General features: G+C 41.8%; 1 protein-coding gene and 1 long non-coding RNA gene across 3 annotated transcripts; both read right to left on the reverse strand.

The window, feature by feature from the left end:
• Positions 1-7,493: 7,493 nt before the first annotated feature.
• Positions 7,494-9,004, reverse strand: LOC133147304 (uncharacterized). The gene is made up of 4 exons (XR_009711629.1): positions 8,524-9,004; positions 8,120-8,297; positions 7,846-8,007; positions 7,494-7,574 (listed from the first exon to the last, which is right to left on the reverse strand). It is a non-coding gene; the product is annotated as an uncharacterized LOC133147304 (long non-coding RNA).
• An 8,229-nt stretch (positions 9,005-17,233) lies between these two features.
• LOC133147295 (uncharacterized protein K02A2.6-like) lies at positions 17,234-21,564 on the reverse strand. 2 transcript variants are annotated; one of them, XM_061271288.1, is made up of 2 exons: positions 21,269-21,558; positions 17,234-20,958 (listed from the first exon to the last, which is right to left on the reverse strand). In XM_061271288.1, exon 2 carries the CDS (start codon positions 20,544-20,546, stop codon positions 17,559-17,561), a length of 2,988 nt encoding a protein of 995 aa, XP_061127272.1. In that variant the 5' UTR covers positions 20,547-20,958; positions 21,269-21,558; the 3' UTR covers positions 17,234-17,558. The 2 variants fall into 2 exon arrangements, with proteins under 2 accessions (XP_061127272.1, XP_061127273.1); XM_061271289.1 differs by having other exon boundaries at positions 18,707-18,810; positions 20,711-21,564.
• Between the last annotated feature and the right edge of the window lie 4,246 nt (positions 21,565-25,810).

Raw genomic sequence — 25,810 nt, forward strand, 5'->3', positions numbered from 1 at the left:
TATTGCTTAAATCGCATTTTCTCGGCGAGCTGAGCGCTTTTTCTGAATTGTGCCGCTCCCGTCACTCTGGTTAGGTTGGCATCGAAAAAAACGCTCTCGGGTGCTTTAGAGTGCCGAGTTTATTACTGCGCATTAAGAAATGACCACCTCCAACGTTTGGTTTATGTTTTATAAGCATTTTTAATTTTATTGCTTAAATCGCATTTTCTCGGCGAGCTGAGCACTTTTTCTGAATTTGCCGCTCCCGTCACTCTGGTTAGGTTGGCATCGAAAAAAACGCTCTCGGGTGCTTTAGAGTGCCGAGTTTATTACTGCGCATTAAGAAATGACCACCTCCAACGTTTGGTTTATGTTTTATAAGCATTTTTAATTTTATTGCTTAAATCGCATTTTCTCGGCGAGCTGAGCGCTTTTTCTGAATTGTGCCGCTCCCGTCACTCTGGTTAGGTTGGCATCGAAAAAAACGCTCTCGGGTGCTTTAGAGTGCCGAGTTTATCACTGCGCATGAAGAAATGACCACCTCCAACGTTTGGTTTATGTTTTATAAGCATTTTTAATTTTATTGCTTAAATCGCATTTTCTCGGCGAGCTGAGCGCTTTTTCTGAATTGTGCCGCTCCCGTCACTCTGGTTAGGTTGGCATCGAAAAAAACGCTCTCGGGTGCTTTAGAGTGCCGAGTTTATCACTGCGCATGAAGAAATGACCACCTCCAACGTTTGGTTTATGTTTTATAAGCATTTTTAATTTTATTGCTTAAATCGCATTTTCTCGGCGAGCTGAGCACTTTTTCTGAATTGTGCCGCTCCCGTCACTCTGGTTAGGTTGGCATCGAAAAAAACGCTCTCGGGTGCTTTAGAGTGCCGAGTTTATCACTGCGCATGAAGAAATGACCACCTCCAACGTTTGGTTTATGTTTTATAAGCGTTTTTAAATTTATTGCTTAAATCGCATTTTCTCGGAGAGCTGAGCGCTTTTTCTGAATTGTGCCGCTCCCGTCACTCTGGTTAGGTTGGCATCGAAAAAAACGCTCTCGGGTGCTTTAGAGTGCCGAGTTATTCACTGCGCATGAAGAAATGACCACCTCCAACGTTTGGTTTATGTTTTATAAGCATTTTTAGTTTTATTGCTTAAATCGCATTTTCTCGGCGAGCTGAGCACTTTTTCTGAATTGTGCCGCTCCCGTCACTCTGGTTAGGTTGGCATCGAAAAAAACGCTCTCGGGTGCTTTAGAGTGCCGAGTTTATCACTGCGCATGAAGAAATGACCACCTCCAACGTTTGGTTTATGTTTAATAAGCATTTTTAATTTTATTGCTTAAATCGCATTTTCTCGGCGAGCTGAGCACTTTTTCTGAATTGTGCCGCTCCCGTCACTCTGGTTAGGTTGGCATCGAAAAAAACGCTCTCGGGTGCTTTAGAGTGCCGACTTTATCACTGCGCATGAAGAAATGACCACCTCCAACGTTTGGTTTATGTTTTATAAGCATTTTTAATTTTATTGCTTAAATCGCATTTTCTCGGCGAGCTGAGCACTTTTTCTGAATTGTGCCGCTCCCGTCACTCTGGTTAGGTTGGCATCGAAAAAAACGCTCACGGGTGCTTTAGAGTGCCGAGTTTATTACTGCGCATTAAGAAATGACCACCTCCAACGTTTGGTTTATGTTTTATAAGCATTTTTAATTTTATTGCTTAAATCGCATTTTCTCGGCGAGCTGAGCACTTTTTCTGAATTGTGCCGCTCCCGTCACTCTGGTTAGGTTGGCATCGAAAAAAACGCTCTCGGGGTCTTTAGAGTGCCGAGTTTATTACTGCGCATTAAGAAATGACCACCTCCAACGTTTGGTTTATGTTTTATAAGCATTTTTAATTTTATTGCTTAAATCGCATTTTCTCGGCGAGCTGAGCACTTTTTCTGAATTGTGCCGCTCCCGTCACTCTGGTTAGGTTGGCATCGAAAAAAACGCTCTCGGGTGCTTTAGAGTGCCGAGTTTATTACTGCGCATTAAGAAATGACCACCTCCAACGTTTGGTTTATGTTTTATAAGCATTTTTAATTTTATTGCTTAAATCGCATTTTCTCGGCGAGCTGAGCACTTTTTCTGAATTGTGCCGCTCCCGTCACTCTGGTTAGGTTGGCATCGAAAAAAACGCTCTCGGGTGCTTTATAGTGCCGAGTTATTCACTGCGCATGAAGAAATGACCACCTCCAACGTTTGGTTTATGTTTAATAAGCATTTTTAATTTTATTGCTTGAATCGCATTTTCTCGGCGAGCTGAGCACTTTTTCTGAATTGTGCCGCTCCCGTCACTCTGGTTAGGTTGGCATCGAAAAAAATTCTCTCGGGTGCTTTAGAGTGCCGAGTTTATCACTGCGCATGAAGAAATGACCACCTCCAACGTTTGGTTTATGTTTTATAAGCATTTTTAATTTTATTGCTTAAATCGCATTTTCTCGGCGAGCTGAGCGCTTTTTCTGAATTGTGCCGCTCCCGTCACTCTGGTTAGGTTGGCATCGAAAAAAACGCTCTCGGGTGCTTTAGAGTGCCGAGTTTATCACTGCGCATGAAGAAATGACCACCTCCAACGTTTGGTTTATGTTTTATAAGCATTTTTAATTTTATTGCTTAAATCGCATTTTCTCGGCGAGCTGAGCACTTTTTCTGAATTGTGCCGCTCCCGTCACTCTGGTTAGGTTGGCATCGAAAAAAAGCTCTCGGGTGCTTTAGAGTGCCGAGTTATTCACTGCGCATGAAGAAATGACCACCTCCAACGTTTGGTTTATGTTTAATAAGCATTTTTAATTTTATTGCTTAAATCGCATTTTCTCGGCGAGCTGAGCACTTTTTCTGAATTGTGCCGCTCCCGTCACTCTGGTTAGGTTGGCATCGAAAAAAACGCTCTCGGGTGCTTTAGAGTGCCGAGTTTATTACTGCGCATTAAGAAATGACCACCTCCAACGTTTGGTTTATGTTTTATAAGCATTTTTAATTTTATTGCTTAAATCGCATTTTCTCGGCGAGCTGAGCACTTTTTCTGAATTGTGCCGCTCCCGTCACTCTGGTTAGGTTGGCATCGAAAAAAACGCTCTCGGGTGCTTTAGAGTGCCGAGTTTATTACTGCGCATTAAGAAATGACCACCTCCAACGTTTGGTTTATGTTTTATAAGCATTTTTAATTTTATTGCTTAAATCGCATTTTCTCGGCGAGCTGAGCACTTTTTCTGAATTGTGCCGCTCCCGTCGCTCTGGTTAGGTTGGCATCGAAAAAAACGCTCTCGGGTGCTTTAGAGTGCCGAGTTATTCACTGCGCATGAAGAAATGACCACCTCCAACGTTTGGTTTATGTTTTATAAGCATTTTTAATTTTATTGCTTAAATCGCATTTTCTCGGCGAGCTGAGCGCTTTTTCTGAATTGTGCCGCTCCCGTCACTCTGGTTAGGTTGGCATCGAAAAAAACGCTCTCGGGTGCTTTAGAGTGCCGAGTTTATTACTGCGCATTAAGAAATGACCACCTCCAACGTTTGGTTTATGTTTTATAAGCATTTTCAATTTTATTGCCTAAATCGCATTTTCTCGGCGAGCTGAGCACGTTTTCCCAATTGTGCCGCTCCCGTCACTCTGGTTAGGTTGGCATCGAAAAAAACGCTCTCGGGTGCTTTAGAGTGCCGAGTTTATTACTGCGCATTAAGAAATGACCACCTCCAACGTTTGGTTTATGTTTTATAAGCATTTTTAATTTTATTGCTTAAATCGCATTTTCTCGGCGAGCTGAGCACTTTTTCTGAATTGTGCCGCTCCCGTCACTCTGGTTAGGTTGGCATCGAAAAAAACGCTCTCGGGTGCTTTAGAGTGCCGAGTTTATCACTGCGCATGAAGAAATGACCACCTCCAACGTTTGGTTTATGTTTAATAAGCATTTTTAATTTTATTGCTTAAATCGCATTTTCTCGGCGAGCTGAGCACTTTTTCTGAATTGTGCCGCTCCCGTCACTCTGGTTAGGTTGGCATCGAAAAAAACGCTCTCGGGTGCTTTAGAGTGCCGACTTTATCACTGCGCATGAAGAAATGACCACCTCCAACGTTTGGTTTATGTTTTATAAGCATTTTTAATTTAATTGCTTAAATCGCATTTTCTCGGCGAGCTGAGCACTTTTTCTGAATTGTGCCGCTCCCGTCACTCTGGTTAGGTTGGCATCGAAAAAAACGCTCACGGGTGCTTTAGAGTGCCGAGTTTATTACTGCGCATTAAGAAATGACCACCTCCAACGTTTGGTTTATGTTTTATAAGCATTTTTAATTTTATTGCTTAAATCGCATTTTCTCGGCGAGCTGAGCACTTTTTCTGAATTGTGCCGCTCCCGTCACTCTGGTTAGGTTGGCATCGAAAAAAACGCTCTCGGGTGCTTTAGAGTGCCGAGTTATTCACTGCGCATGAAGAAATGACCACCTCCAACGTTTGGTTTATGTTTTATAAGCATTTTTAATTTTATTGCTTAAATCGCATTTTCTCGGCGAGCTGAGCAGTTTTTCTGAATTGTGCCGCTCCCGTCACTCTGGTTAGGTTGGCATCGAAAAAAACGCTCTCGGGTGCTTTAGAGTGCCGAGTTATTCACTGCGCATGAAGAAATGACCACCTCCAACGTTTGGTTTATGTTTTATGAGCATTTTTAATTTTATTGCTTAAATCGCATTTTCTCGGCGAGCTGAGCACTTTTTCTGAATTGTGCCGCTCCCGTCACTCTGGTTAGGTTGGCATCGAAAAAAACGCTCTCGGGTGCTTTAGAGTGCCGAGTTTATCACTGCGCATGAAGAAATGACCACCTCCAACGTTTCGTTTATGTTTTATAAGCATTTTTAAATGTATTGCTTAAAATCGCATTTTCTCGGCGAGCTGAGCGCTTTTTCTGAATTGTGCCGCTCCCGTCACTCTGGTTAGGTTGGCATCGAAAAAAACGCTCTCGGGTGCTTTAGAGTGCCGAGTTATTCACTGCGCATGAAGAAATGACCACCTCCAACGTTTGGTTTATGTTTTATAAGCATTTTTAATTTTATTGCTTAAATCGCATTTTCTCGGCGAGCTGAGCAATTTTTCTGAATTGTGCCGCTCCCGTCACTCTGGTTAGGTTGGCATCGAAAAAAACGCTCACGGGTGCTTTAGAGTGCCGAGTTTATTACTGCGCATTAAGAAATGACCACCTCCAACGTTTGGTTTATGTTTTATAAGCATTTTTAATTTTATTGCTTAAATCGCATTTTCTCGGCGAGCTGAGCACTTTTTCTGAATTGTGCCGCTCCCGTCACTCTGGTTAGGTTGGCATCGAAAAAAACGCGCTCGGGTGCTTTAGAGTGCCGAGTTATTCACTGCGCATGAAGAAATGACCACCTCCAACGTTTGGTTTATGTTTTATAAGCATTTTTAATTTTATTGCTTAAATCGCATTTTCTCGGCGAGCTGAGCACTTTTTCTGAATTGTGCCGCTCCCGTCACTCTGGTTAGGTTGGCATCGAAAAAAACGCTCTCGGGTGCTTTAGAGTGCCGAGTTTATCACTGCGCATGAAGAAATGACCACCTCCAACGTTTGGTTTATGTTTTATAAGCATTTTTAATTTTATTGCTTAAATCGCATTTTCTCGGCGAGCTGAGCGCTTTTTCTGAATTGTGCCGCTCCCGTCACTCTGGTTAGGTTGGCATCGAAAAAAACGCTCTCGGGTGCTTTAGAGTGCCGAGTTCATCACTGCGCATGAAGAAATGACCACCTCCAACGTTTGGTTTATGTTTTATAAGCATTTTTAATTTTATTGCTTAAATCGCATTTTCTCGGCGAGCTGAGCGCTTTTTCTGAATTGTGCCGCTCCCGTAACTCTGGTTAGGTTGGCATCGAAAAAAAACGCTCTCGGGTGCTTTAGAGTGCCGAGTTTATCACTGCGCATGAAGAAATGACGACCTCCAACGTTTGGTTTATGTTTTATAAGCATTTTTAAATGTATTGCTTAAATCGCATTTTCTCGGCGAGCTGAGCGCTTTTTCTGAATTGTGCCGCTCCCGTCACTCTGGTTAGGTTGGCATCGAAAAAAACGCTCTCGGGTGCTTTAGAGTGCCGAGTTATTCACTGCGCATGAAGAAATGACCACCTCCAACGTTTGGTTTATGTTTTATAAGCATTTTTAGTTTTATTGCTTAAATCGCATTTTCTCGGCGAGCTGAGCTCTTTTTCTGAATTGTGCCGCTCCCGTCACTCTGGTTAGGTTGGCATCGAAAAAAACGCTCTCGGGTGCTTTAGAGTGCCGAGTTTATCACTGCGCATGAAGAAATGACCACCTCCAACGTTTGGTTTATGTTTAATAAGCATTTTTAATTTTATTGCTTAAATCGCATTTTCTCGGCGAGCTGAGCACTTTTTCTGAATTGTGCCGCTCCCGTCACTCTGGTTAGGTTGGCATCGAAAAAAACGCTCTCGGGTGCTTTAGAGTGCCGAGTTATTCACTGCGCACGAAGAAATGACCACCTCCAACGTTTGGTTTATGTTTTATAAGCATTTTTAATTTTATTGCTTAAATCGCATTTTCTCGGCGAGCTGAGCGCTTTTTCTGAATTGTGCCGCTCCCGTCACTCTGGTTAGGTTGGCATCGAAAAAAACCCTCTCGGGTGCTTTAGAGTGCCGAGTTTATTACTGCGCATTAAGAAATGACCACCTCCAACGTTTGGTTTATGTTTTATAAGCATTTTTAATTTTATTGCTTAAATCGCATTTTCTCGGCGAGCTGAGCACTTTTTCTGAATTGTGCCGCTCCCGTCACTCCTGTAAAAAAATTTCCGAGAAATTTACAGTAATTAACTGGCAGCTAGTAACCAGTAACTTACTGTAAAAACGTTTTACAGTAGATATACTGTATTCCCTATTTACAGTATTATTGTATTTACTGTAAAGCAAAAACCAGTTAAATACTGTGATTTTGGCTGTATTTACAGTATTAGATGTTTTAACTGTGGACTAAATAACAGTTAAATACTGTGATTTCAGTTGGATTTATAGTATTAGATGTTTTAACTGTATGCTAAATAACAATTAAATACTGTGATTCCAGTTGCGTTTACAGTATTAGTTGTTTAACTGTATACAAAATAACATTTAAATACTGTGATTTCAGTTTTATTTACAGTTAGATGTTTTAACTGTATACTAAAAAATTAAAAACTGATTTTATTTGCATTTACAGTATTAGTTGCTTAACTGCAGAATAAATATCAATGAAATACCGCGCTTTCAGTTGCCTTTAAATAACTGGTTTATTTACTGTACAAACAAATGAACGGTATTGTATATTGCAATGCAGTAACAGTAGGTACCAGGTAATCATTGTAAATTGAGTTTCTCACTGTACAATTTAAATGCTGAATCAGTGATTTAGTATTAATCATTAATAGAATGACCCATATTCTAAAATATTTCAATTAACAACAGACAACAAGAAATTTGTTAACAGGGTTATTTATTTTTTTTGTGAACAGGAACATAAAGCACATTACCAAACCTTTTAGACAAAACTTCCTTGGGCTTGGACAAAACAGGAGCCCTGAAATTAAAGAAGAAAATACATTAAGATGATGGTGATGTCGTTGTCATGTCAAGATACTTGTTCCTGATAGGAAGTGTGTCACATGGCTGCAGGAACACTCATGCAATTAGCAAGGTTGGAGTTATATTATTAGTAGGGATGTAACGATTACTCATGAGATGATTAAAAATCGATTTGAATATGTCGCAAGTTAGATCGGAGAGAAAATAAATCTCTGCATTGAAACAGCTGATATGCAAATTAGTTGTGACCGTTATCTGAACCTCACCTGTATCTAGTCAGTTAGCCTCCATGAAGTGAAGCCTTCATGAACTCCATGATGAAGGAGATCACATGGGGGTTCATGTATCAAGTCTTTCTCCTCACCACTCTCCCAGTCTTCCGGCTCATCTGCTCCTTGGCACTGCACTTGGTGGAGTCAGGATTAATCCTGACCAAAAACATATGAAATGAGTTACAGGTTGAGACAATTGCAATTATCAAAGAGATATAGAAAAGGCCAGTGGGAATAAAGTTAGGTATATAATTTTATCGGTTAATACCTCTGAATAAATTCCAAAGTTGTGCAGGTTTCCACCTGATACTCTAGGTTGAAAACATAGTAACAGGCGAAGAGAGTGGCCAAGACAGTGGTGAAGTCAGCCACGTGAGCAGCAGGTGGGATTATGACCCTCCCCTCGATCGACAGCATCCATTTTTTTGCAGTCAGGATTGTCTCTCCTTAAAGTCAGACATAACAAAAATCATATTTCACAGCAGTCCATTTTATAAATGATCTGGTTCACATGAATGACTGTAAAAACAGGGCAGGGAGCATACACATCTTACAAGCTGTACATAAAACAGATAAAAGGAGCATATATAGTAACTGATGGCAAGCAAACTGATTACTACTTGTGTATTACTATTTTATTTTATTACTTATAGTGATAGTAGTCCTACTTACCGAGTTTCTGGACGTCGCGACGTGTGCTTGGTGGTGCTGCCTCCCGAAGGAAAACGCATACGGAGGCGGAGAAGGTGAAGAAAAAAAGAAAGGCGGGAAAATACTCTTCTCTTGCGCAGCATAAAAATATAAAATAACGACACAGTAACGACCATCGTACTGTCGCAGCAAGTACTACATGTATATATATACATATATCATTTTGTGGCTTCAGTAAGTTTAAAAAAAAGACAATCTGGTCAGTTAAAGTTACTGCTATCACAAGCTAGCTAACAGTTAACGTTACCAGTAGCTAGCTCTGTCTGCCCTCTCTCTCGCGATCGAAAAACAGCGCTCTCTCGGTGCCGTTTTCGCAGCCAAAGTGAAACAAATGAACGCAGACGACGCAAACACATAGAAACACAACAAAAAAACACACAATACAAGACAAGGTCTTATAAGAAAAGTTGTTGTCGGAGCCAGAGATGCAAGCGCTGTGATCGCGATTTGTCCCCTTTACTTTGACCTGATTGGCCATTCAAAGCAGGACCGTTGAACACACTCGATCCTCATTGGATACATTCATGTCAGCCCATGTCACCCCATACCCGCCAGTGAAAAAGAAAACGGAAAAAAACTAATGCTAGGAATAAAAAAAATGCCATGGTAAGTCATTATGACATAATGATTATTGAAGTCATAATTTTTATATGATATTTATATGATAATTATTGATTTCATTATGATATACATATATATATATATATCATATAATATATATATATATATATATATATCAAAGTCAAAACCTTAAAGTCAAAGTCAGCTTTATTGTCAATCTCTCCACATGTCACAACACACAAAGAGAGCGAAATGACGTTTTCTCTATCCCACGGTGACGAGACACATAACACGATAGACATACAAGTACGCGACACAATATAAAAACAAGGCAAAAATTCAAACAATCAATAGTAAGAGTGATGAATAAATAATAAATAAACAGATAATATGTATAATATATATATATATATATATATATATATATAAATAAAAATCTGTTAATATAAATTCTCAATGTTCATTCATCAACGACATTGACAATAAAAATACAGTAGCTTACGTTTCTATTTACAGTATAATACTGGCTATTGTGATTTTTCTTACAGTAATGCTTCAACTACTGTGTTTTCCACTGTAATACTTATACTACTGTGATTTTGTCGTGTTTACACTGTCTAACTGTAACAATTACAGCGACTTACTGTAAAGATCATACACAGTAAGGTTACTGTGTTTAATACAGTGATTAACTGTAGATATCACAGCCATTTTTAACAGTGATCGAAAAAAACGCTCTCGGGTGCTTTAGAGTCCCGAGTGATTCACTGCGCATGAAGAAATGACCACCTCCAACGTTTGGTTTATGTTTTATAAGCATTTTTAATTTTATTGCTTAAATCGCATTTTCTCGGCGAGCTGAGCACTTTTTCTGAATTGTGCCGCTCCCGTCACTCTGGTTAGGTTGGCATCGAAAAAAACGCTCTCGGGTGCTTTAGAGTGCCGAGTTTATCACTGCGCATGAAGAAATGACCACCTCCAACGTTTGGTTTATGTTTAATAAGCATTTTTAATTTTATTGCTTTAATCGCATTTTCTCGGCGAGCTGAGCACTTTTTCTGAATTGTGCCGCTCCCGTCACTCTGGTTAGGTTGGCATCGAAAAAAACGCTCTCGGGTGCTTTAGAGTGCCGAGTTATTCACTGCGCATGAATAAATGACCACCTCCAACGTTTGGTTTATGTTTTATAAGCATTTTTAATTTTATTGCTTAAATCGCATTTTCTCGGCGAGCTGAGCACTTTTTCTGAATTGTGCCGCTCCCGTCACTCTGGTTAGGTTGGCATCGAAAAAAACGCTCTCGGGTGCTTTAGAGTGCCGAGTTTATTACTGCGCATTAAGAAATGACCACCTCCAACGTTTGGTTTATGTTTTATAAGCATTTTTAATTTTATTGCTTAAATCGCATTTTCTCGGCGAGCTGAGCACTTTTTCTGAAGTGTGCCGCTCCCGTCACTCTGGTTAGGTTGGCATCGAAAAAAACGCTCTCGGGTGCTTGAGAGTGCCGAGTTTATCACTGCGCATGAAGAAATGACCACCTCCAACGTTTCCTTTATGTTTTATAAGCATTTTTAATTTTATTGCTTAAATCGCATTTTCTCGGCGAGCTGAGCACTTTTTCTGAATTGTGCCGCTCCCGTCACTCTGGTTAGGTTGGCATCGAAAAAAACGCTCTCGGGTGCTTTAGAGTGCCGAGTTTATCACTGCGCATGAAGAAATGACCACCTCCAACGTTTGGTTTGTGTTTTATAAGCATTTTTAATTTTATTGCTTAAATCGCATTTTCTCGGCGAGCTGAGCACTTTTTCTGAATTGTGCCGCTCCCGTCACTCTGGTTAGGTTGGCATCGAAAAAAAACGCTCTCGGGTGCTTTAGAGTGCCGAGTTTATCGCTACGCATGAAGAAATGACCACCTCCAACGTTTGGTTTATGTTTTATAAGCATTTTTAATTTTATTGCTTAAATCGCATTTTCTCGGCGAGCTGAGCACTTTTTCTGAATTGCGCCACTCCCGTCACTCTGGTTAGGTTGGCATCGAAAAAAACGCTCTCGGGTGCTTTAGAGTGCCGAGTTTATCACTGCGCATGAAGAAATGACCACCTCCAACGTTTGGTTTATGTTTTATAAGCATTTTTAATTTTATTGCTTAAATCGCATTTTCTCGGCGAGCTGAGCACTTTTTCTGAATTGTGCCGCTCCCGTCACTCTGGTTAGGTCGGCATCGAAAAAAACGCTCTCGGGTGCTTTAGAGTGCCGAGTTTATTACTGCGCATTAAGAAATGACCACCTCCAACGTTTGGTTTATGTTTTATAAGCATTTTTAATTTTATTGCTTAAATCGCATTTTCTCGGCGAGCTGAGCACTTTTTCTGAAGTGTGCCGCTCCCGTCACTCTGGTTAGGTTGGCATAGAAAAAAACGCTCTCGGGTGCTTGAGAGTGCCGAGTTTATCACTGCGCATGAAGAAATGACCACCTCCAACGTTTCCTTTATGTTTTATAAGCATTTTTAATTTTATTGCTTAAATCGCATTTTCTCGGCGAGCTGAGCACTTTTTCTGAATTGTGCCGCTCCCGTCACTCTGGTTAGGTTGGCATCGAAAAAAACGCTCTCGGGTGCTTTAGAGTGCCGAGTTTATCACTGCGCATGAAGAAATGACCACCTCCAACGTTTGGTTTATGTTTTATAAGCATTTTTAATTTTATTGCTTAAATCGCATTTTCTCGGCGAGGTGAGCACTTTTTCTGAATTGTGCCGCTCCCGTCACTCTGGTTAGGTTGGCATCGAAAAAAACGCTCTCGGGTGCTTTAGAGTGCCGAGTTTATCACTGCGCATGAAGAAATGACCACCTCCAACGTTTGGTTTATGTTTTATAAGCATTTTTAATTTTATTGCTTAAATCGCATTTTCTCGGCGAGCTGAGCACTTTTTCTGAATTGTGCCGCTCCCGTCACTCTGGTTAGGTTGGCATCGAAAAAAACGCTCTCGGGTGCTTTAGAGTGCCGAGTTTATTACTGCGCATGAAGAAATGACCACCTCCAATGTTTGGTTTATGTTTTTTAAGCATTTTTAATTTTATTGCTTAAATCGCATTTTCTCGGCGTGCTGAGCACTTTTTCTGAATTGTGCCGCTCCCGTCACTCTGGTTAGGTTGGCATCGAAAAAAACGCTCTCGGGTGCTTTAGAGTGCCAAGTTATTCACTGCGCATGAAGAAATGACCACCTCCAACGTTTGGTTTATGTTTTATAAGCATTTTTAATTTTATTGCTTAAATCGCATTTTCTCGGCGAGCTGAGCGCTTTTTCTGAATTGTGCCGCTCCCGTCACTCTGGTTAGGTTGGCATCGAAAAAAACGCTCTCGGGTGCTTTAGAGTGCCGAGTTTATCACTGCGCATGAAGAAATGACCACCTCCAACGTTTGGTTTATGTTTTATAAGCATTTTTAATTTTATTGCTTAAATCGCATTTTCTCGGCGAGCTGAGCGCTTTTTCTGAATTGTGCCGCTCCCGTCACTCTGGTTAGGTTGGCATCGAAAAAAACGCTCTGGGGTGCTTTAGAGTGCCGAGTTATTCACTGCGCATGAAGAAATGACCACCTCCAACGTTTGGTTTATGTTTAATAAGCATTTTTAATTTTATTGCTTAAATCGCATTTTCTCGGCGAGCTGAGCACTTTTTCTGAATTGTGCCGCTCCCGTCACTCTGGTTAGGTTGGCATCGAAAAAAACGCTCTCGGGTGCTTTAGAGTGCCGAGTTATTCACTGCGCATGAAGAAATTACCACCTCCAACGTTTGGTTTATGTTTAATAAGCATTTTTAATTTTATTACTTAAATCGCATTTTCTCGGTGAGCTGAGCACTTTTTCTGAATTGTGCCGCTCCCGTCACTCTGGTTAGGTTGGCATCGAAAAAAACGCTCTCGGGTGCTTTAGAGTGCCGAGTTTATTACTGCCCATTAAGAAATGACCACCTCCAACGTTTGGTTTATGTTTTATAAGCATTTTTAATTTTATTGCTTAAATCGCATTTTCTCGGCGAGCTGAGCCATTTTTCTGAATTGTGCCGCTCCCGTCACTCTGGTTAGGTTGGCATCGAAAAAAACGCTCTCGGGTGCTTTAGAGTGCCGAGTTATTCACTGCGCACGAAGAAATGACCACCTCCAACGTTTGGTTTATGTTTTATAAGCATTTTTAATTTTATTGCTTAAATCGCATTTTCTCGGCGAGCTGAGCGCTTTTTCTGAATTGTGCCGCTCCCGTCACTCTGGTTAGGTTGGCATCGAAAAAAACGCTCTCGGGTGCTTTAGAGTGCCGAGTTTATCACTGCGCATGAAGAAATGACCACCTCCAACGTTTGGTTTATGTTTTATAAGCATTTTTAATTTTATTGCTTAAATCGCATTTTCTCGGCGAGCTGAGCACTTTTTCTGAATTGTGCCGCTCCCGTCACTCTGGTTAGGTTGGCATCGAAAAAAACGCTCTCGGGTGCTTTAGAGTGCCGAGTTTATCACTGCGCATGAAGAAATGACCACCTCCAACGTTTGGTTTATGTTTTATAAGCATTTTTAATTTTATTGCTTAAATCGCATTTTCTCGGCGAGCTGAGCACTTTTTCTGAATTGTGCCGCTCCCGTCACTCTGGTTAGGTTGGCATCGAAAAAAACGCTCTCGGGTGCTTTAGAGTGCCGAGTTTATTACTGCGCATTAAGAAATGACCACCTCCAACGTTTGGTTAATTGTTTTATAAGCATTTTTAATTTTATTGCTTAAATCGCATTTTCTCGGCGAGCTGAGCACTTTTTCTGAATTGTGCCGCTCCCGTCACTCTGGTTAGGTTGGCATCGAAAAAAACGCTCTCGGGTGCTTTAGAGTGCCGAGTTATTCACTGCGCATGAAGAAATGACCACCTCCAACGTTTGGTTTATATTTTATAAGCATTTTTAATTTTATTGCTTAAATCGCATTTTCTCGGCGAGCTGAGCACTTTTTCTGAATTGTGCCGCTCCCGTCACTCTGGTTAGGTTGGCATCGAAAAAAACGCTCTCGGGTGCTTTAGAGTGCCGAGTTTATCACTGCGCATGAAGAAATGACCACCTCCAACGTTTGGTTTATGTTTAATAAGCATTTTTAATTTTATTGCTTAAATCGCATTTTCTCGGCGAGCTGAGCACTTTTTCTGAATTGTGCCGCTCCTGTCACTCTGGTTAGGTTGGCATCGAAAAAAACGCTCTCGGGTGCTTTAGAGTGCCGACTTTATCACTGCGCATGAAGAAATGACCACCTCCAACGTTTGGTTTATGTTTTATAAGCATTTTTAATTTTATTGCTTAAATCGCATTTTCTCGGCGAGCTGAGCACTTTTTCTGAATTGTGCCGCTCCCGTCACTCTGGTTAGGTTGGCATCGAAAAAAACGCTCTCGGGTGCTTTAGAGTGCCGAGTTTATCACTGCGCATGTAGAAATGACCACCTCCAACGTTTGGTTTATGTTTTATAAGCATTTTTAATTTTATTGCTTAAATCGCATTTTCTCGGCGAGCTGAGCGCTTTTTCTGAATTGTGCCGCTCCCGTCACTCTGGTTAGGTTGGCATCGAAAAAAACGCTCTCGGGTGCTTTAGAGTGCCGAGTTTATTACTGCGCATTAAGAAATGACCACCTCCAACGTTTGGTTTATGTTTTATAAGTATTTTTAATTTTATTGCTTAAATCGCATTTTCTCGGCGAGCTGAGCACTTTTTCTGAATTGTGCCGCTCCCGTCACTCTGGTTAGGTTGGCATCGAAAAAAACGCTCTCGGGTGCTTTAGAGTGCCGAGTTTATCACTGCGCATGAAGAAATGACCACCTCCAACGTTTGGTTTATGTTTTATAAGCATTTTTAAATTTATTGCTTAAATCGCATTTTCTCGGCGAGCTGAGCGCTTTTTCTGAATTGTGCCGCTCCCGTCACTCTGGTTAGGTTGGCATCGAAAAAAACGCTCTCGGGTGCTTTAGAGTGCCGAGTTATTCACTGCGCATGAAGAAATGACCACCTCCAACGTTTGGTTTATGTTTTATAAGCATTTTTAGTTTTATTGCTTAAATCGCATTTTCTCGGCGAGCTGAGCACTTTTTCTGAATTGTGCCGCTCCCGTCACTCTGGTTAGGTTGGCATCGAAAAAAACGCTCTCGGGTGCTTTAGAGTGCCGAGTTTATCACTGCGCATGAAGAAATGACCACCTCCAACGTTTGGTTTATGTTTAATAAGCATTTTTAATTTTATTGCTTAAATCGCATTTTCTCGGCGAGCTGAGCACTTTTTCTGAATTGTGCCGCTCCCGTCACTCTGGTTAGGTTGGCATCGAAAAAAACGCTCTCGGGTGCTTTAGAGTGCCGACTTTATCACTGCGCATGAAGAAATGACCACCTCCAACGTTTGGTTTATGTTTTATAAGCATTTTTAATTTTATTGCTTAAATCGCATTTTCTCGGCGAGCTGAGCACTTTTTCTGAATTGTGCCGCTCCCGTCACTCTGGTTAGGTTGGCATGGAAAAAAACGCTCACGGGTGCTTTAGAGTGCCGAGTTTATTACTCCGCATTAAGAAATGACCACCTCGAACGTTTGGTTTATGTTTTATAAGCATTTTTAATTTTATTGCTTAAATCGCATTTTCTCGGCGAGCTGAGCACTTTTTCTGAATTGTGCCGCTCCCGTCACTCTGGTTAGGTTGGCATCGAAAAAAACGCTCTCGGGTGCTTTAGAGTGCCGAGTTATTCACTGCGCATGAAGAAATGACCACCTCCAACGTTTGGTTTATGTTTTATAAGCATTTTTAATTTTATTGCTTAAATCGCATTTTCTCGGCGAGCTGAGCACTTTTTCTGAATTGTGCCGCTCCCGTCACTATGGTTAGGTTGGCATCGAAAAAAACGCTCCGGGTGCTTTAGAGTGCCGAGTTTATCACTGCGCATGAAGAAATGACCACCTCCAACGTTTGGTTTATGTTTTATAAGCATTTTTAATTTTATTGCTTAAATCGCATTTTCTCGGCGAGCTGAGCGCTTTTTCTGAATTGTGCCGCTCCCGTCACTCTGGTTAGGTTGGCATCGAAAAAAACGCTCTCGGGTGCTTTAGAGTGCCGAGTTTATCACTGCGCATGAAGAAATGACCACCTCCAACGTTTGGTTTATGTTTTATAAGCATTTTTAATTTTATTGCTTAAATCGCATTTTCTCGGCGAGCTGAGCGCTTTTTCTGAATTGTGCCGCTCCCGTCACTCTGGTTAGGTTGGCATCGAAAAAAACGCTCTCGGGTGCTTTAGAGTGCCGAGTTTATCACTGCGCATGAAGAAATGACCACCTCCAACGTTTGGTTTATGTTTTATAAGCATTTTTAATTTTATTGCTTAAATCGCATTTTCTCGGCGAGCTGAGCACTTTTTCTGAATTGTGCCGCTCCCGTCACTCTGGTTAGGTTGGCATCGAAAAAAACGCTCTCGGGTGCTTTAGAGTGCCGAGTTTATCACTGCGCATGAAGAAATGACCACCTCCAACGTTTGGTTTATGTTTTATAAGTATTTTTAATTTTATTGCTTAAATCGCATTTTCTCGGCGAGCTGAGCACTTTTTCTGAATTGTGCCGCTCCCGTCACTCTGGTTAGGTTGGCATCGAAAAAAACGCTCTCGGGTGCTTTAGAGTGCCGAGTTTATCACTGCGCATGAAGAAATGACCACCTCCAACGTTTGGTTTATGTTTTATAAGCATTTTTAAATTTATTGCTTAAATCGCATTTTCTCGGTGTTATGTTTATTCTCTTACATAACCTTTGTAAAGAGCACAGATTCACGTTACTTTTGTTAGCGTGTTTTTATTTCCTGAACAAGCCTCATCACAATGATATTCATCCGCTGACCAATCACACCACACCGCACGGAGAAGGGCAACAAAAAGTAGAGCATACCAAACAATGCAATATGCAAACGAGAAACAACACTTCCAAGTCAATACATAACAATTCCTCTCTTCCAGCTTAGATGCACCAATAATCATCAAATAAAAAAATAATAGTACTATGTTTCTATGTGCTATTAAGTGTATACTTTTCTTTTTAGAGGCATTTCAAAATTCACAACAATTTTCAACATCAAATATTAACAACTTTTTTTTTTTTTTCTTTTAAAGAACATTTGTTTCTTTTCAACATTTATAAATCAAGTCTGTCTGGTGGTTTGCGAACCCTCTCAGGATATCTGCGTCCAGGAGGATCAGGTAGGTTTGTCATTGGTTTGTGTATGTCCATTAGCTCCGGTGTGGACATGTTTTCTTCAGGGGTGATGTCAGAGGCTGGAGTACTGTCCTTAGGGTTTTGTGGGTCAGTAGGTGTCGTAGTTTGAGTAGCGGCATTTCCAGGTGATGCGTCCAAAAGCTGGTCAACATGTCTGCGCCAGACGACATTAGGCTCAACACTCACTGTATATGAATGAGAGTGGTCCAGTTTGCGTCAAAATTTCCGCATGTTGCCACTTGTCGCCTTGGTTACGATAGTCTCTTGCCAATACTTTTTGTCCGATGTCAAATGATCTTAGTTTCCTTTGTAATTGAGTTGGTGAACATTGTCTGTTTGAAACATGTTCTCGGATGTCAGGTTTCAGGAGATCTAAACGAGATCTTAGGTTTCTTCCCATGAACAACATTGCAGGTGACTGTCCAGTAGTAGTATGTGGAGTGTTTCTGTAGGCTAGCAGAAAGTTGGCGATTTTCTGCTGTAGTGGAACTTCCTCCCTCCTACTGGCTTTCATCGACTGTTTGAAAGTTTGTACAAAACGTTCAGCAAGTCCATTCGTTGCAGGGTGGTGAGGAGCAGAAGTAAGGTGTTTTATTCCGTTGCTTTTCAGGAAGATCTGAAACTCCTCACTAGTAAACTGGGTACCATTGTCACTTACAAGCTGAAGAGGGTATCCTGTACGTGCAAAAAGCATCTGTAACTGGTTCACTGTTACAGTTGTAGTTGCTTTCTTTACAGTGAAAACCTCGGGCCATTTTGAATGAGCGTCGACCACAATAAGGAACATGTGATCCATGAAAGGTCCAGCATAGTCAATGTGAATGCGTTGCCATGGGGCAACAGGCCATTCCCAAGTGTGGACAGGGGCAATCTGAGGTGAGCGCTGAGTCTGGTGACATCCTCTGCATGTTTTGACCAGAGTTTCAATTTGGTTGTCAAGGCCAGGCCACCACACATAACTTCTAGCAAGACTTTTCATCTTAACTACCCCCATGTGCCCATCATGCAGCGAGTTTAGAACTTTGGATCGCAGTTTGGGAGGTACAACAACGCGTGACCCCCACAGGACACATCCTTGGGACACAGTAAGTTGGTCTTTTCTGGTGAAATAGTCCTTAAGTTCAGTATCTGCATGCATTGGCCAGCCATTAACAGTTAAGTCATACACTCGAGATAGCAGAGGGTCGTTTCTTGTTTCTTTGCTTATTTGAGCGCAAGTCACCGGAAGTGGTTCCATTTGCAGCATGTGAAGATTTAAAGCAGGATCAGTAGCCTTCTCTGTCAGTGGTTGAGGAAGGCGAGAGAGACCATCAGCATTTCCGTGTAGTTTTGTCCCTTTATAGTCTATGGTATAGGTGTGTGCTCCAAGAAAGAGAGCCCAACGTTGTAAACGAGCGGCAGCCATAGCAGGAACACCTTTCTTTGGACTGAAAATGGAAACAAGAGGCTGGTGATCTGTAATCAGCATGAAGTGTTTTCCATACAGGTATTGGTTAAACTTCTTAACACCCCACACTAAGCTTAAAGCTTCTCTGTCAATCTGTGCATAATTACGCTCTGCTGGTGATAAAGAGCGTGATGCAAAGGCAATGGGGCGTTCAGAGCCATCAGTCATTTTGTGAGATAGAACTGCACCAATGCCATAAGGTGAAGCGTCACAGGCTAGACATAGGGGAAGCTTTGGATCAAAGTGTGTGAGCACCTTGTCTGAAATAACGAGTTCCTTTGCCTTTGTAAATGCCTGTTCACAGTCTCTAGTCCAGTCCCACTTTGCCTTTTGGTGCAGTAGTGCATTCAGTGGGTGCAGCACAGTGGAAAGGTTTGGCAAAAACTTGTGATAATAGTTAACAAGGCCAAGAAATGAGCGTAACTGGCTGACATTTTCTGGTTGTGGAGATTTTACTACAGCTTCAATTTTGTCCTGCGTTTTGTGAAGTCCGTGCTTGTCTATTTTGTGTCCACAATACTCAATGGACTCCTTGAAAAACTCACATTTCTTTTTGTTTGCTTTTAGACCATATTCTTCCAGTTTTGTTAGAACTGCATTCAAGTTTTGCAAGTGTGAATCTTTGTCCCAACCAGTAACAATAATATCATCCAAGTAACATTGAGTACCTGGGATTCCTTGTAGCACTTGGTCCATTGCACGTTGCCATATCGCAGGGGCACTTGTAATACCAAATACAAGCCGGTTGTATTGGTATAGTCCTTTGTGAGTATTTATGGTGAGGTACTTGCGTGAACTTTCATCCATTTCCATCTGTAGATATGCTTGTGCGAGGTCAATCTTTGTGAAGTGCTCACCATTTGCTAGAGATGCAAAAATGTCATCGATGCGAGGGAGTGGATACTGGTCTGCATGCATGACAGGGTTAACAGTTACTTTGAAATCACCACAAATGCGCACTTTGTCTGAAGATTTCTTGGCAACAGGTACGATTGGTGTAGCCCACTCAGACCAGTCCACTTTGGATACTATTCCTTGATCCATGAGATTTTGCAGCTCAGCTTCAACTTTTGGGCGTAGCGCATATGGAACAGGGCGTGCTTTATGAAACTTTGCTTTTGCACCTTCTTCCAGCTCGAGACGTGCTTTGATGTGTTTCATTGTTCCTATGCCTTCGCTGAACACATGTGCATGTTTATCCAGTATCTCAGTTAACTTCATGTCTGTGAGCTGTTTGGAGGCTATGTGCATGGACTTTATTTCATGCCAGTTAAGCTTGATTTGTCGTAGCCATCTACGACCAAATAGTGGTACACCTCCCTCTTTAAGGACGAACAGCTCAAGATTGCACTTTTGGTTTCTGTATTTCACTTTCACTTTGAGTTTTCCCAGTGGTGCAACCTTTTCTCCTGTGTATGTCTTCAGTTTTACACTGGTGCGTGACAGTTTAGTGTCTGGGAACATTTTCTTGTAGTCGTTGAATGATATGATCGACAGTGCTGACCCTGTGTCCAGTTCCATTTTTAATGGCACTCCATTAATTTTTGGTGTCAGCCAAATCACATCACCGTCATTCTCTTCTGTAGCACACAGCCCTAAACAAGCCAATTCTTCCTCACTTGAACTGTCAGAATCTGTCTGTGCTACTTTGTGCAATTTTTGTCCTTTTCTTATATTGTGTTTATCTTTTGCATTACTGTACTTTGATTTACACATCTTCTGTATGTGCCCTCTTCTATCACATTGTCGGCAGTCTTTATCCTTAAACCAACACTCTGCGGGGTCATGTGACTGTTTACCGCATCTGAAACAGGGCTTTGCTTTGGTATTATGCCGTTTGGTGTGCAGTTTAAACACAGAGCTTGTGGCTGCGTTTTTACCTTGAAGCTCCGTCGCATCCCTTGCTGCTGTCTCCGCTGAAACAGCTATTTCCACTGCTCGTTGCAAGGTGAGTTTGTCCTCCGTCAAAAGCCGTTTCTGAATGCTCTCGTTGTGCAGCCCGCACACGAACCTGTCCCTCAGAGCATCTGAAAGTCCGTCTCTGAACTGACAGTGTTCGGCCAGTTTCCTCAGTTCTGCGATGTACTCTGACACCGTCTCCGTCCTTGACTGGTTTCTCTTGTGAAATCTAAAGCGCTCAGCAATCACCAATGGAGCTGGGTTTAGATGACTTTTCATTATCTGCATTATTTCATCAAATGTTTTGTCTGCCGGTTTAGCTGGGGCGACCAGGCTACGGAGTAAGTTATACATTTTGGCGCCCATGACACTGAGTAGGACAGCTACTTTTCTTTCGTCCTGTATCTCATTAGCTAGGCAGTACTGCTCAACTCTTTCCACATAAGTTGTCCAGTCTTCTACCGAACTGTCAAATATGTCCATATTTCCCAAGATTCCGGACATTTTTTTCACTTTTCTTGGCGTCCGTTCACTTTTACCTTGGTCCTGAGCGACACCCGTCCTCACCTCCGGCTAGCTTGATCAGAGCAGAATCCGGGGCGAGCAGACGAAACTTACGTCCTCACAACCAAGTCCATGAAGCACTATTCACTTGTGTCCGTTCCTCCTCCGCATTTGTAGGGTCCTTTTTAAGTCTCGTCGCCAATTTTGTTATGTTTATTCTCTTACATAACCTTTGTAAAGAGCACAGATTCACGTTACTTTTGTTAGCGTGTTTTTATTTCCTGAACAAGCCTCATCACAATGATATTCATCCGCTGACCAATCACACCACACCGCACGGAGAAGGGCAACAAAAAGTAGAGCATACCAAACAATGCAATATGCAAACGAGAAACAACACTTCCAAGTCAATACATAACACTCGGCGAGCTGAGCGCTTTTTCTGAATTGTGCCGCTCCCGTCACTCTGGTTAGGTTGGCATCGAAAAAAACGCTCTCGGGTGCTTTAGAGTGCCGAGTTATTCACTGCGCATGAAGAAATGACCACCTCCAACGTTTGGTTTATGTTTTATAAGCATTTTTAGTTTTATTGCTTAAATCGCATTTTCTCGGCGAGCTGAGCGCTTTTTCTGAATTGTGCCGCTCCCGTCACTCTGGTTAGGTTGGCATCGAAAAAAACGCTCTCGGGTGCTTTAGAGTGCCGAGTTTATCACTGTGCATGAAGAAATGACCACCTCCAACGTTTGGTTTATGTTTTATAAGCATTTTTAAATTTATTGCTTAAATCGCATTTTCTCGGCGAGCTGAGCGCTTTTTCTGAATTGTGCCGCTCCCGTCACTCTGGTTAGGTTGGCATCGAAAAAAACGCTCTCGGGTGCTTTAGAGTGCCGAGTTATTCACTGCGCATGAAGAAATGACCACCTCCAACGTTTGGTTTATGTTTTATAAGCATTTTTAATTTTATTGCTTAAATCGCATTTTCTCGGCGAGCTGAGCGCTTTTTCTGAATTGTGCCGCTCCCGTCACTCTGGTTAGGTTGGCATCGAAAAAAACGCTCTCGGGTGCTTTAGAGTGCCGAGTTTATTACTGCGCATGAAGAAATGACCACCTCCAACGTTTGGTTTATGTTTTATAAGCATTTTTAGTTTTATTGCTTAAATCGCATTTTCTCGGCGAGCTGAGCACTTTTTCTGAATTGTGCCGCTCCCGTCACTCTGGTTAGGTTGGCATCGAAAAAAACGCTCTCGGGTGCTTTAGAGTGCCGAGTTTATCACTGCGCATGAAGAAATGACAACCTCCAACGTTTGGTTTATGTTTAATAAGCATTTTTAATTTTATTGCTTAAATCGCATTTTCTCGGCGAGCTGAGCACTTTTTCTGAATTGTGCCGCTCCCGTCACTCTGGTTAGGTTGGCATCGAAAAAAACGCTCTCGGGTGCTTTAGAGTGCCGACTTTATCACTGCGCATGAAGAAATGACCACCTCCAACGTTTGGTTTATGTTTTATAAGCATTTTTAATTTTATTGCTTAAATCGCATTTTCTCGGCGAGCTGAGCACTTTTTCTGAATTGTGCCGCTCCCGTCACTCTGGTTAGGTTGGCATGGAAAAAAACGCTCACGGGTGTTTAGAGTGCCGAGTTTATTACTGCGCATTAAGAAATGACCACCTCGAACGTTTGGTTTATGTTTTATAAGCATTTTTAATTTTATTGCTTAAATCGCATTTTCTCGGCGAGCTGAGCACTTTTTCTGAATTGTGCCGCTCCCGTCACTCTGGTTAGGTTGGCATCGAAAAAAACGCTCTCGGGTGCTTTAGAGTGCCGAGTTATTCACTGCGCATGAAGAAATGACCACCTCCAACGTTTGGTTTATGTTTTATAAGCATTTTTAATTTTATTGCTTAAATCGCATTTTCTCGGCGAGCTGAGCACTTTTTCTGAATTGTGCCGCTCCCGTCACTCTGGTTAGGTTGGCATCGAAAAAAACGCTCCGGGTGCTTTAGAGTGCCGAGTTTATCACTGCGCATGAAGAAATGACCACCTCCAACGTTTGGTTTATGTTTTATAAGCATTTTTAATTTTATTGCTTAAATCGCATTTTCTCGGCGAGCTGAGCGCTTTTTCTGAATTGTGCCGCTCCCGTCACTCTGGTTAGGTTGGCATCGAAAAAAACGCTCTCGGGTGCTTTAGAGTGCCGAGTTTATCACTGCGCATGAAGAAATGACCACCTCCAACGTTTGGTTTATGTTTTATAAGCATTTTTAATTTTATTGCTTAAATCGCATTTTCTCGGCGAGCTGAGCGCTTTTTCTGAATTGTGCCGCTCCCGTCACTCTGGTTAGGTTGGCATCGAAAAAAACGCTCTCGGGTGCTTTAGAGTGCCGAGTTATTCACTGCGCATGAAGAAATGACCACCTCCAACGTTTGGTTTATGTTTAATAAGCATTTTTAATTTTATTGCTTAAATCGCATTTTCTCGGCGAGCTGAGCGCTTTTTCTGAATTGTGCCGCTCCCGTCACTCTGGTTAGGTTGGCATCGAAAAAAACGCTCTCGGGTGCTTTAGAGTGCCGAGTTATTCACTGCGCATGAAGAAATGACCACCTCCAACGTTTGGTTTATGTTTAATAAGCATTTTTAATTTTATTGCTTAAATCGCATTTTCTCGGCGAGCTGAGCACTTTTTCTGAATTGTGCCGCTCCCGTCACTCTGGTTAGGTTGGCATCGAAAAAAACGCTCTCGGGTGCTTTAGAGTGCCGAGTTTATTACTGCGCATTAAGAAATGACCACCTCCAACGTTTGGTTTATGTTTTATAAGCATTTTTAATTTTATTGCTTAAATCGCATTTTCTCGGCGAGCTGAGCACTTTTTCTGAATTGTTTCGCTCCCGTCACTCTGGTTAGGTTGGCATCGAAAAAACGCTCTCGGGTGCTTTAGAGTGCCGAGTTATTCACTGCGCACGAAGAAATGACCACCTCCAACGTTTTATAAGCATTTTTAATTTTATTGCTTAAATCGCATTTTCTCGGCGAGCTGAGCGCTTTTTCTGAATTGTGCCGCTCCCGTCACTCTGGTTAGGTTGGCATCGAAAAAAACGCTCTCGGGTGCTTTAGAGTGCCGAGTTTATTACTGCGCATTAAGAAATGACCACCTCCAACGTTTGGTTTATGTTTTATAAGCATTTTTAATTTTATTGCTTAAATCGCATTTTCTCGGCGAGCTGAGCACTTTTTCTGAATTGTGCCGCTCCCGTCACTCTGGTTAGGTTGGCATCGAAAAAAACGCTCTCGGGTGCTTTAGAGTGCCGAGTTTATTACTGCGCATTAAGAAATGACCACCTCCAACGTTTGGTTTATGTTTTATCAGCATTTTTAATTTTATTGCTTAAATCGCATTTTCTCGGCGAGCTGAGCACTTTTTCTGAATTGTGCCGCTCCCGTCACTCTGGTTAGGTTGGCATCGAAAAAAACGCTATCGGGTGCTTTAGAGTGCCGAGTTATTCACTGCGCATGAAGAAATGACCACCTCCAACGTTTGGTTTATGTTTAATAAGCATTTTTAATTTTATTGCTTAAATCGCATTTTCTCGGCGAGCTGAGCACTTTTTCTGAATTGTGCCACTCCCGTCACTCTGGTTAGGTTGGCATCGAAAAAAACGCTCTCGGGTGCTTTAGAGTGCCGAGTTTATTACTGCGCATTAAGAAATGACCACCTCCAACGTTTGGTTTATGTTTTATAAGTATTTTTAATTTTATTGCTTAAATCGCATTTTCTCGGCGAGCTGAGCACTTTTTCTGAATTGTGCCGCTCCCGTCACTCTGGTTAGGTTGGCATCGAAAAAAACGCTCTCGGGTGCTTTAGAGTGCCGAGTTTATCACTGCGCATGAAGAAATGACCACCTCCAACGTTTGGTTTATGTTTTATAAGCATTTTTAATTTTATTGCTTAAATCGCATTTTCTCGGCGAGCTGAGCGCTTTTTCTGAATTGTGCCGCTCCCGTCACTCTGGTTAGGTTGGCATCGAAAAAAACGCTCTCGGGTGCTTTAGAGTGCCGAGTTTATCACTGCGCATGAAGAAATGACCACCTCCAACGTTTGGTTTATGTTTTATAAGCATTTTTAATTTTATTGCTTAAATCGCATTTTCTCGGCGAGCTGAGCACTTTTTCTGAATTGTGCCGCTCCCGTCACTCTGGTTAGGTTGGCATCGAAAAAAACTCTCTCGGGTGCTTTAGAGTGCCGAGTTTATCACTGCGCATGAAGAAATGACCACCTCCAACGTTTGGTTTATGTTTTATAAGCATTTTTAAATTTATTGCTTAAATCGCATTTTCTCGGCGAGCTGAGCGCTTTTTCTGAATTGTGCCGCTCCCGTCACTCTGGTTAGGTTGGCATCGAAAAAAACGCTCTCGGGTGCTTTAGAGTGCCGAGTTATTCACAGCGCATGAAGAAATGACCACCTCCAACGTTTGGTTTATGTTTTATAAGCATTTTTAGTTTTATTGCTTAAATCGCATTTTCTCGGTGAGCTGAGCACTTTTTCTGAATTGTGCCGCTCCCGTCACTCTGGTTAGGTT

Source organism: Syngnathus typhle, unplaced genomic scaffold (genome assembly GCF_033458585.1).
Source record: "Syngnathus typhle isolate RoL2023-S1 ecotype Sweden unplaced genomic scaffold, RoL_Styp_1.0 HiC_scaffold_41, whole genome shotgun sequence".
NCBI lineage: Eukaryota > Metazoa > Chordata > Actinopteri > Syngnathiformes > Syngnathidae > Syngnathus > Syngnathus typhle.

Excerpts from the sequence above, each read along its gene's own strand:
- LOC133147295 (XM_061271288.1), bottom strand. The coding sequence starts at position 20,546 with ATGTGTAAATCAAAGTACAGTAATGCAAAAGATAAACACAATATAAGA.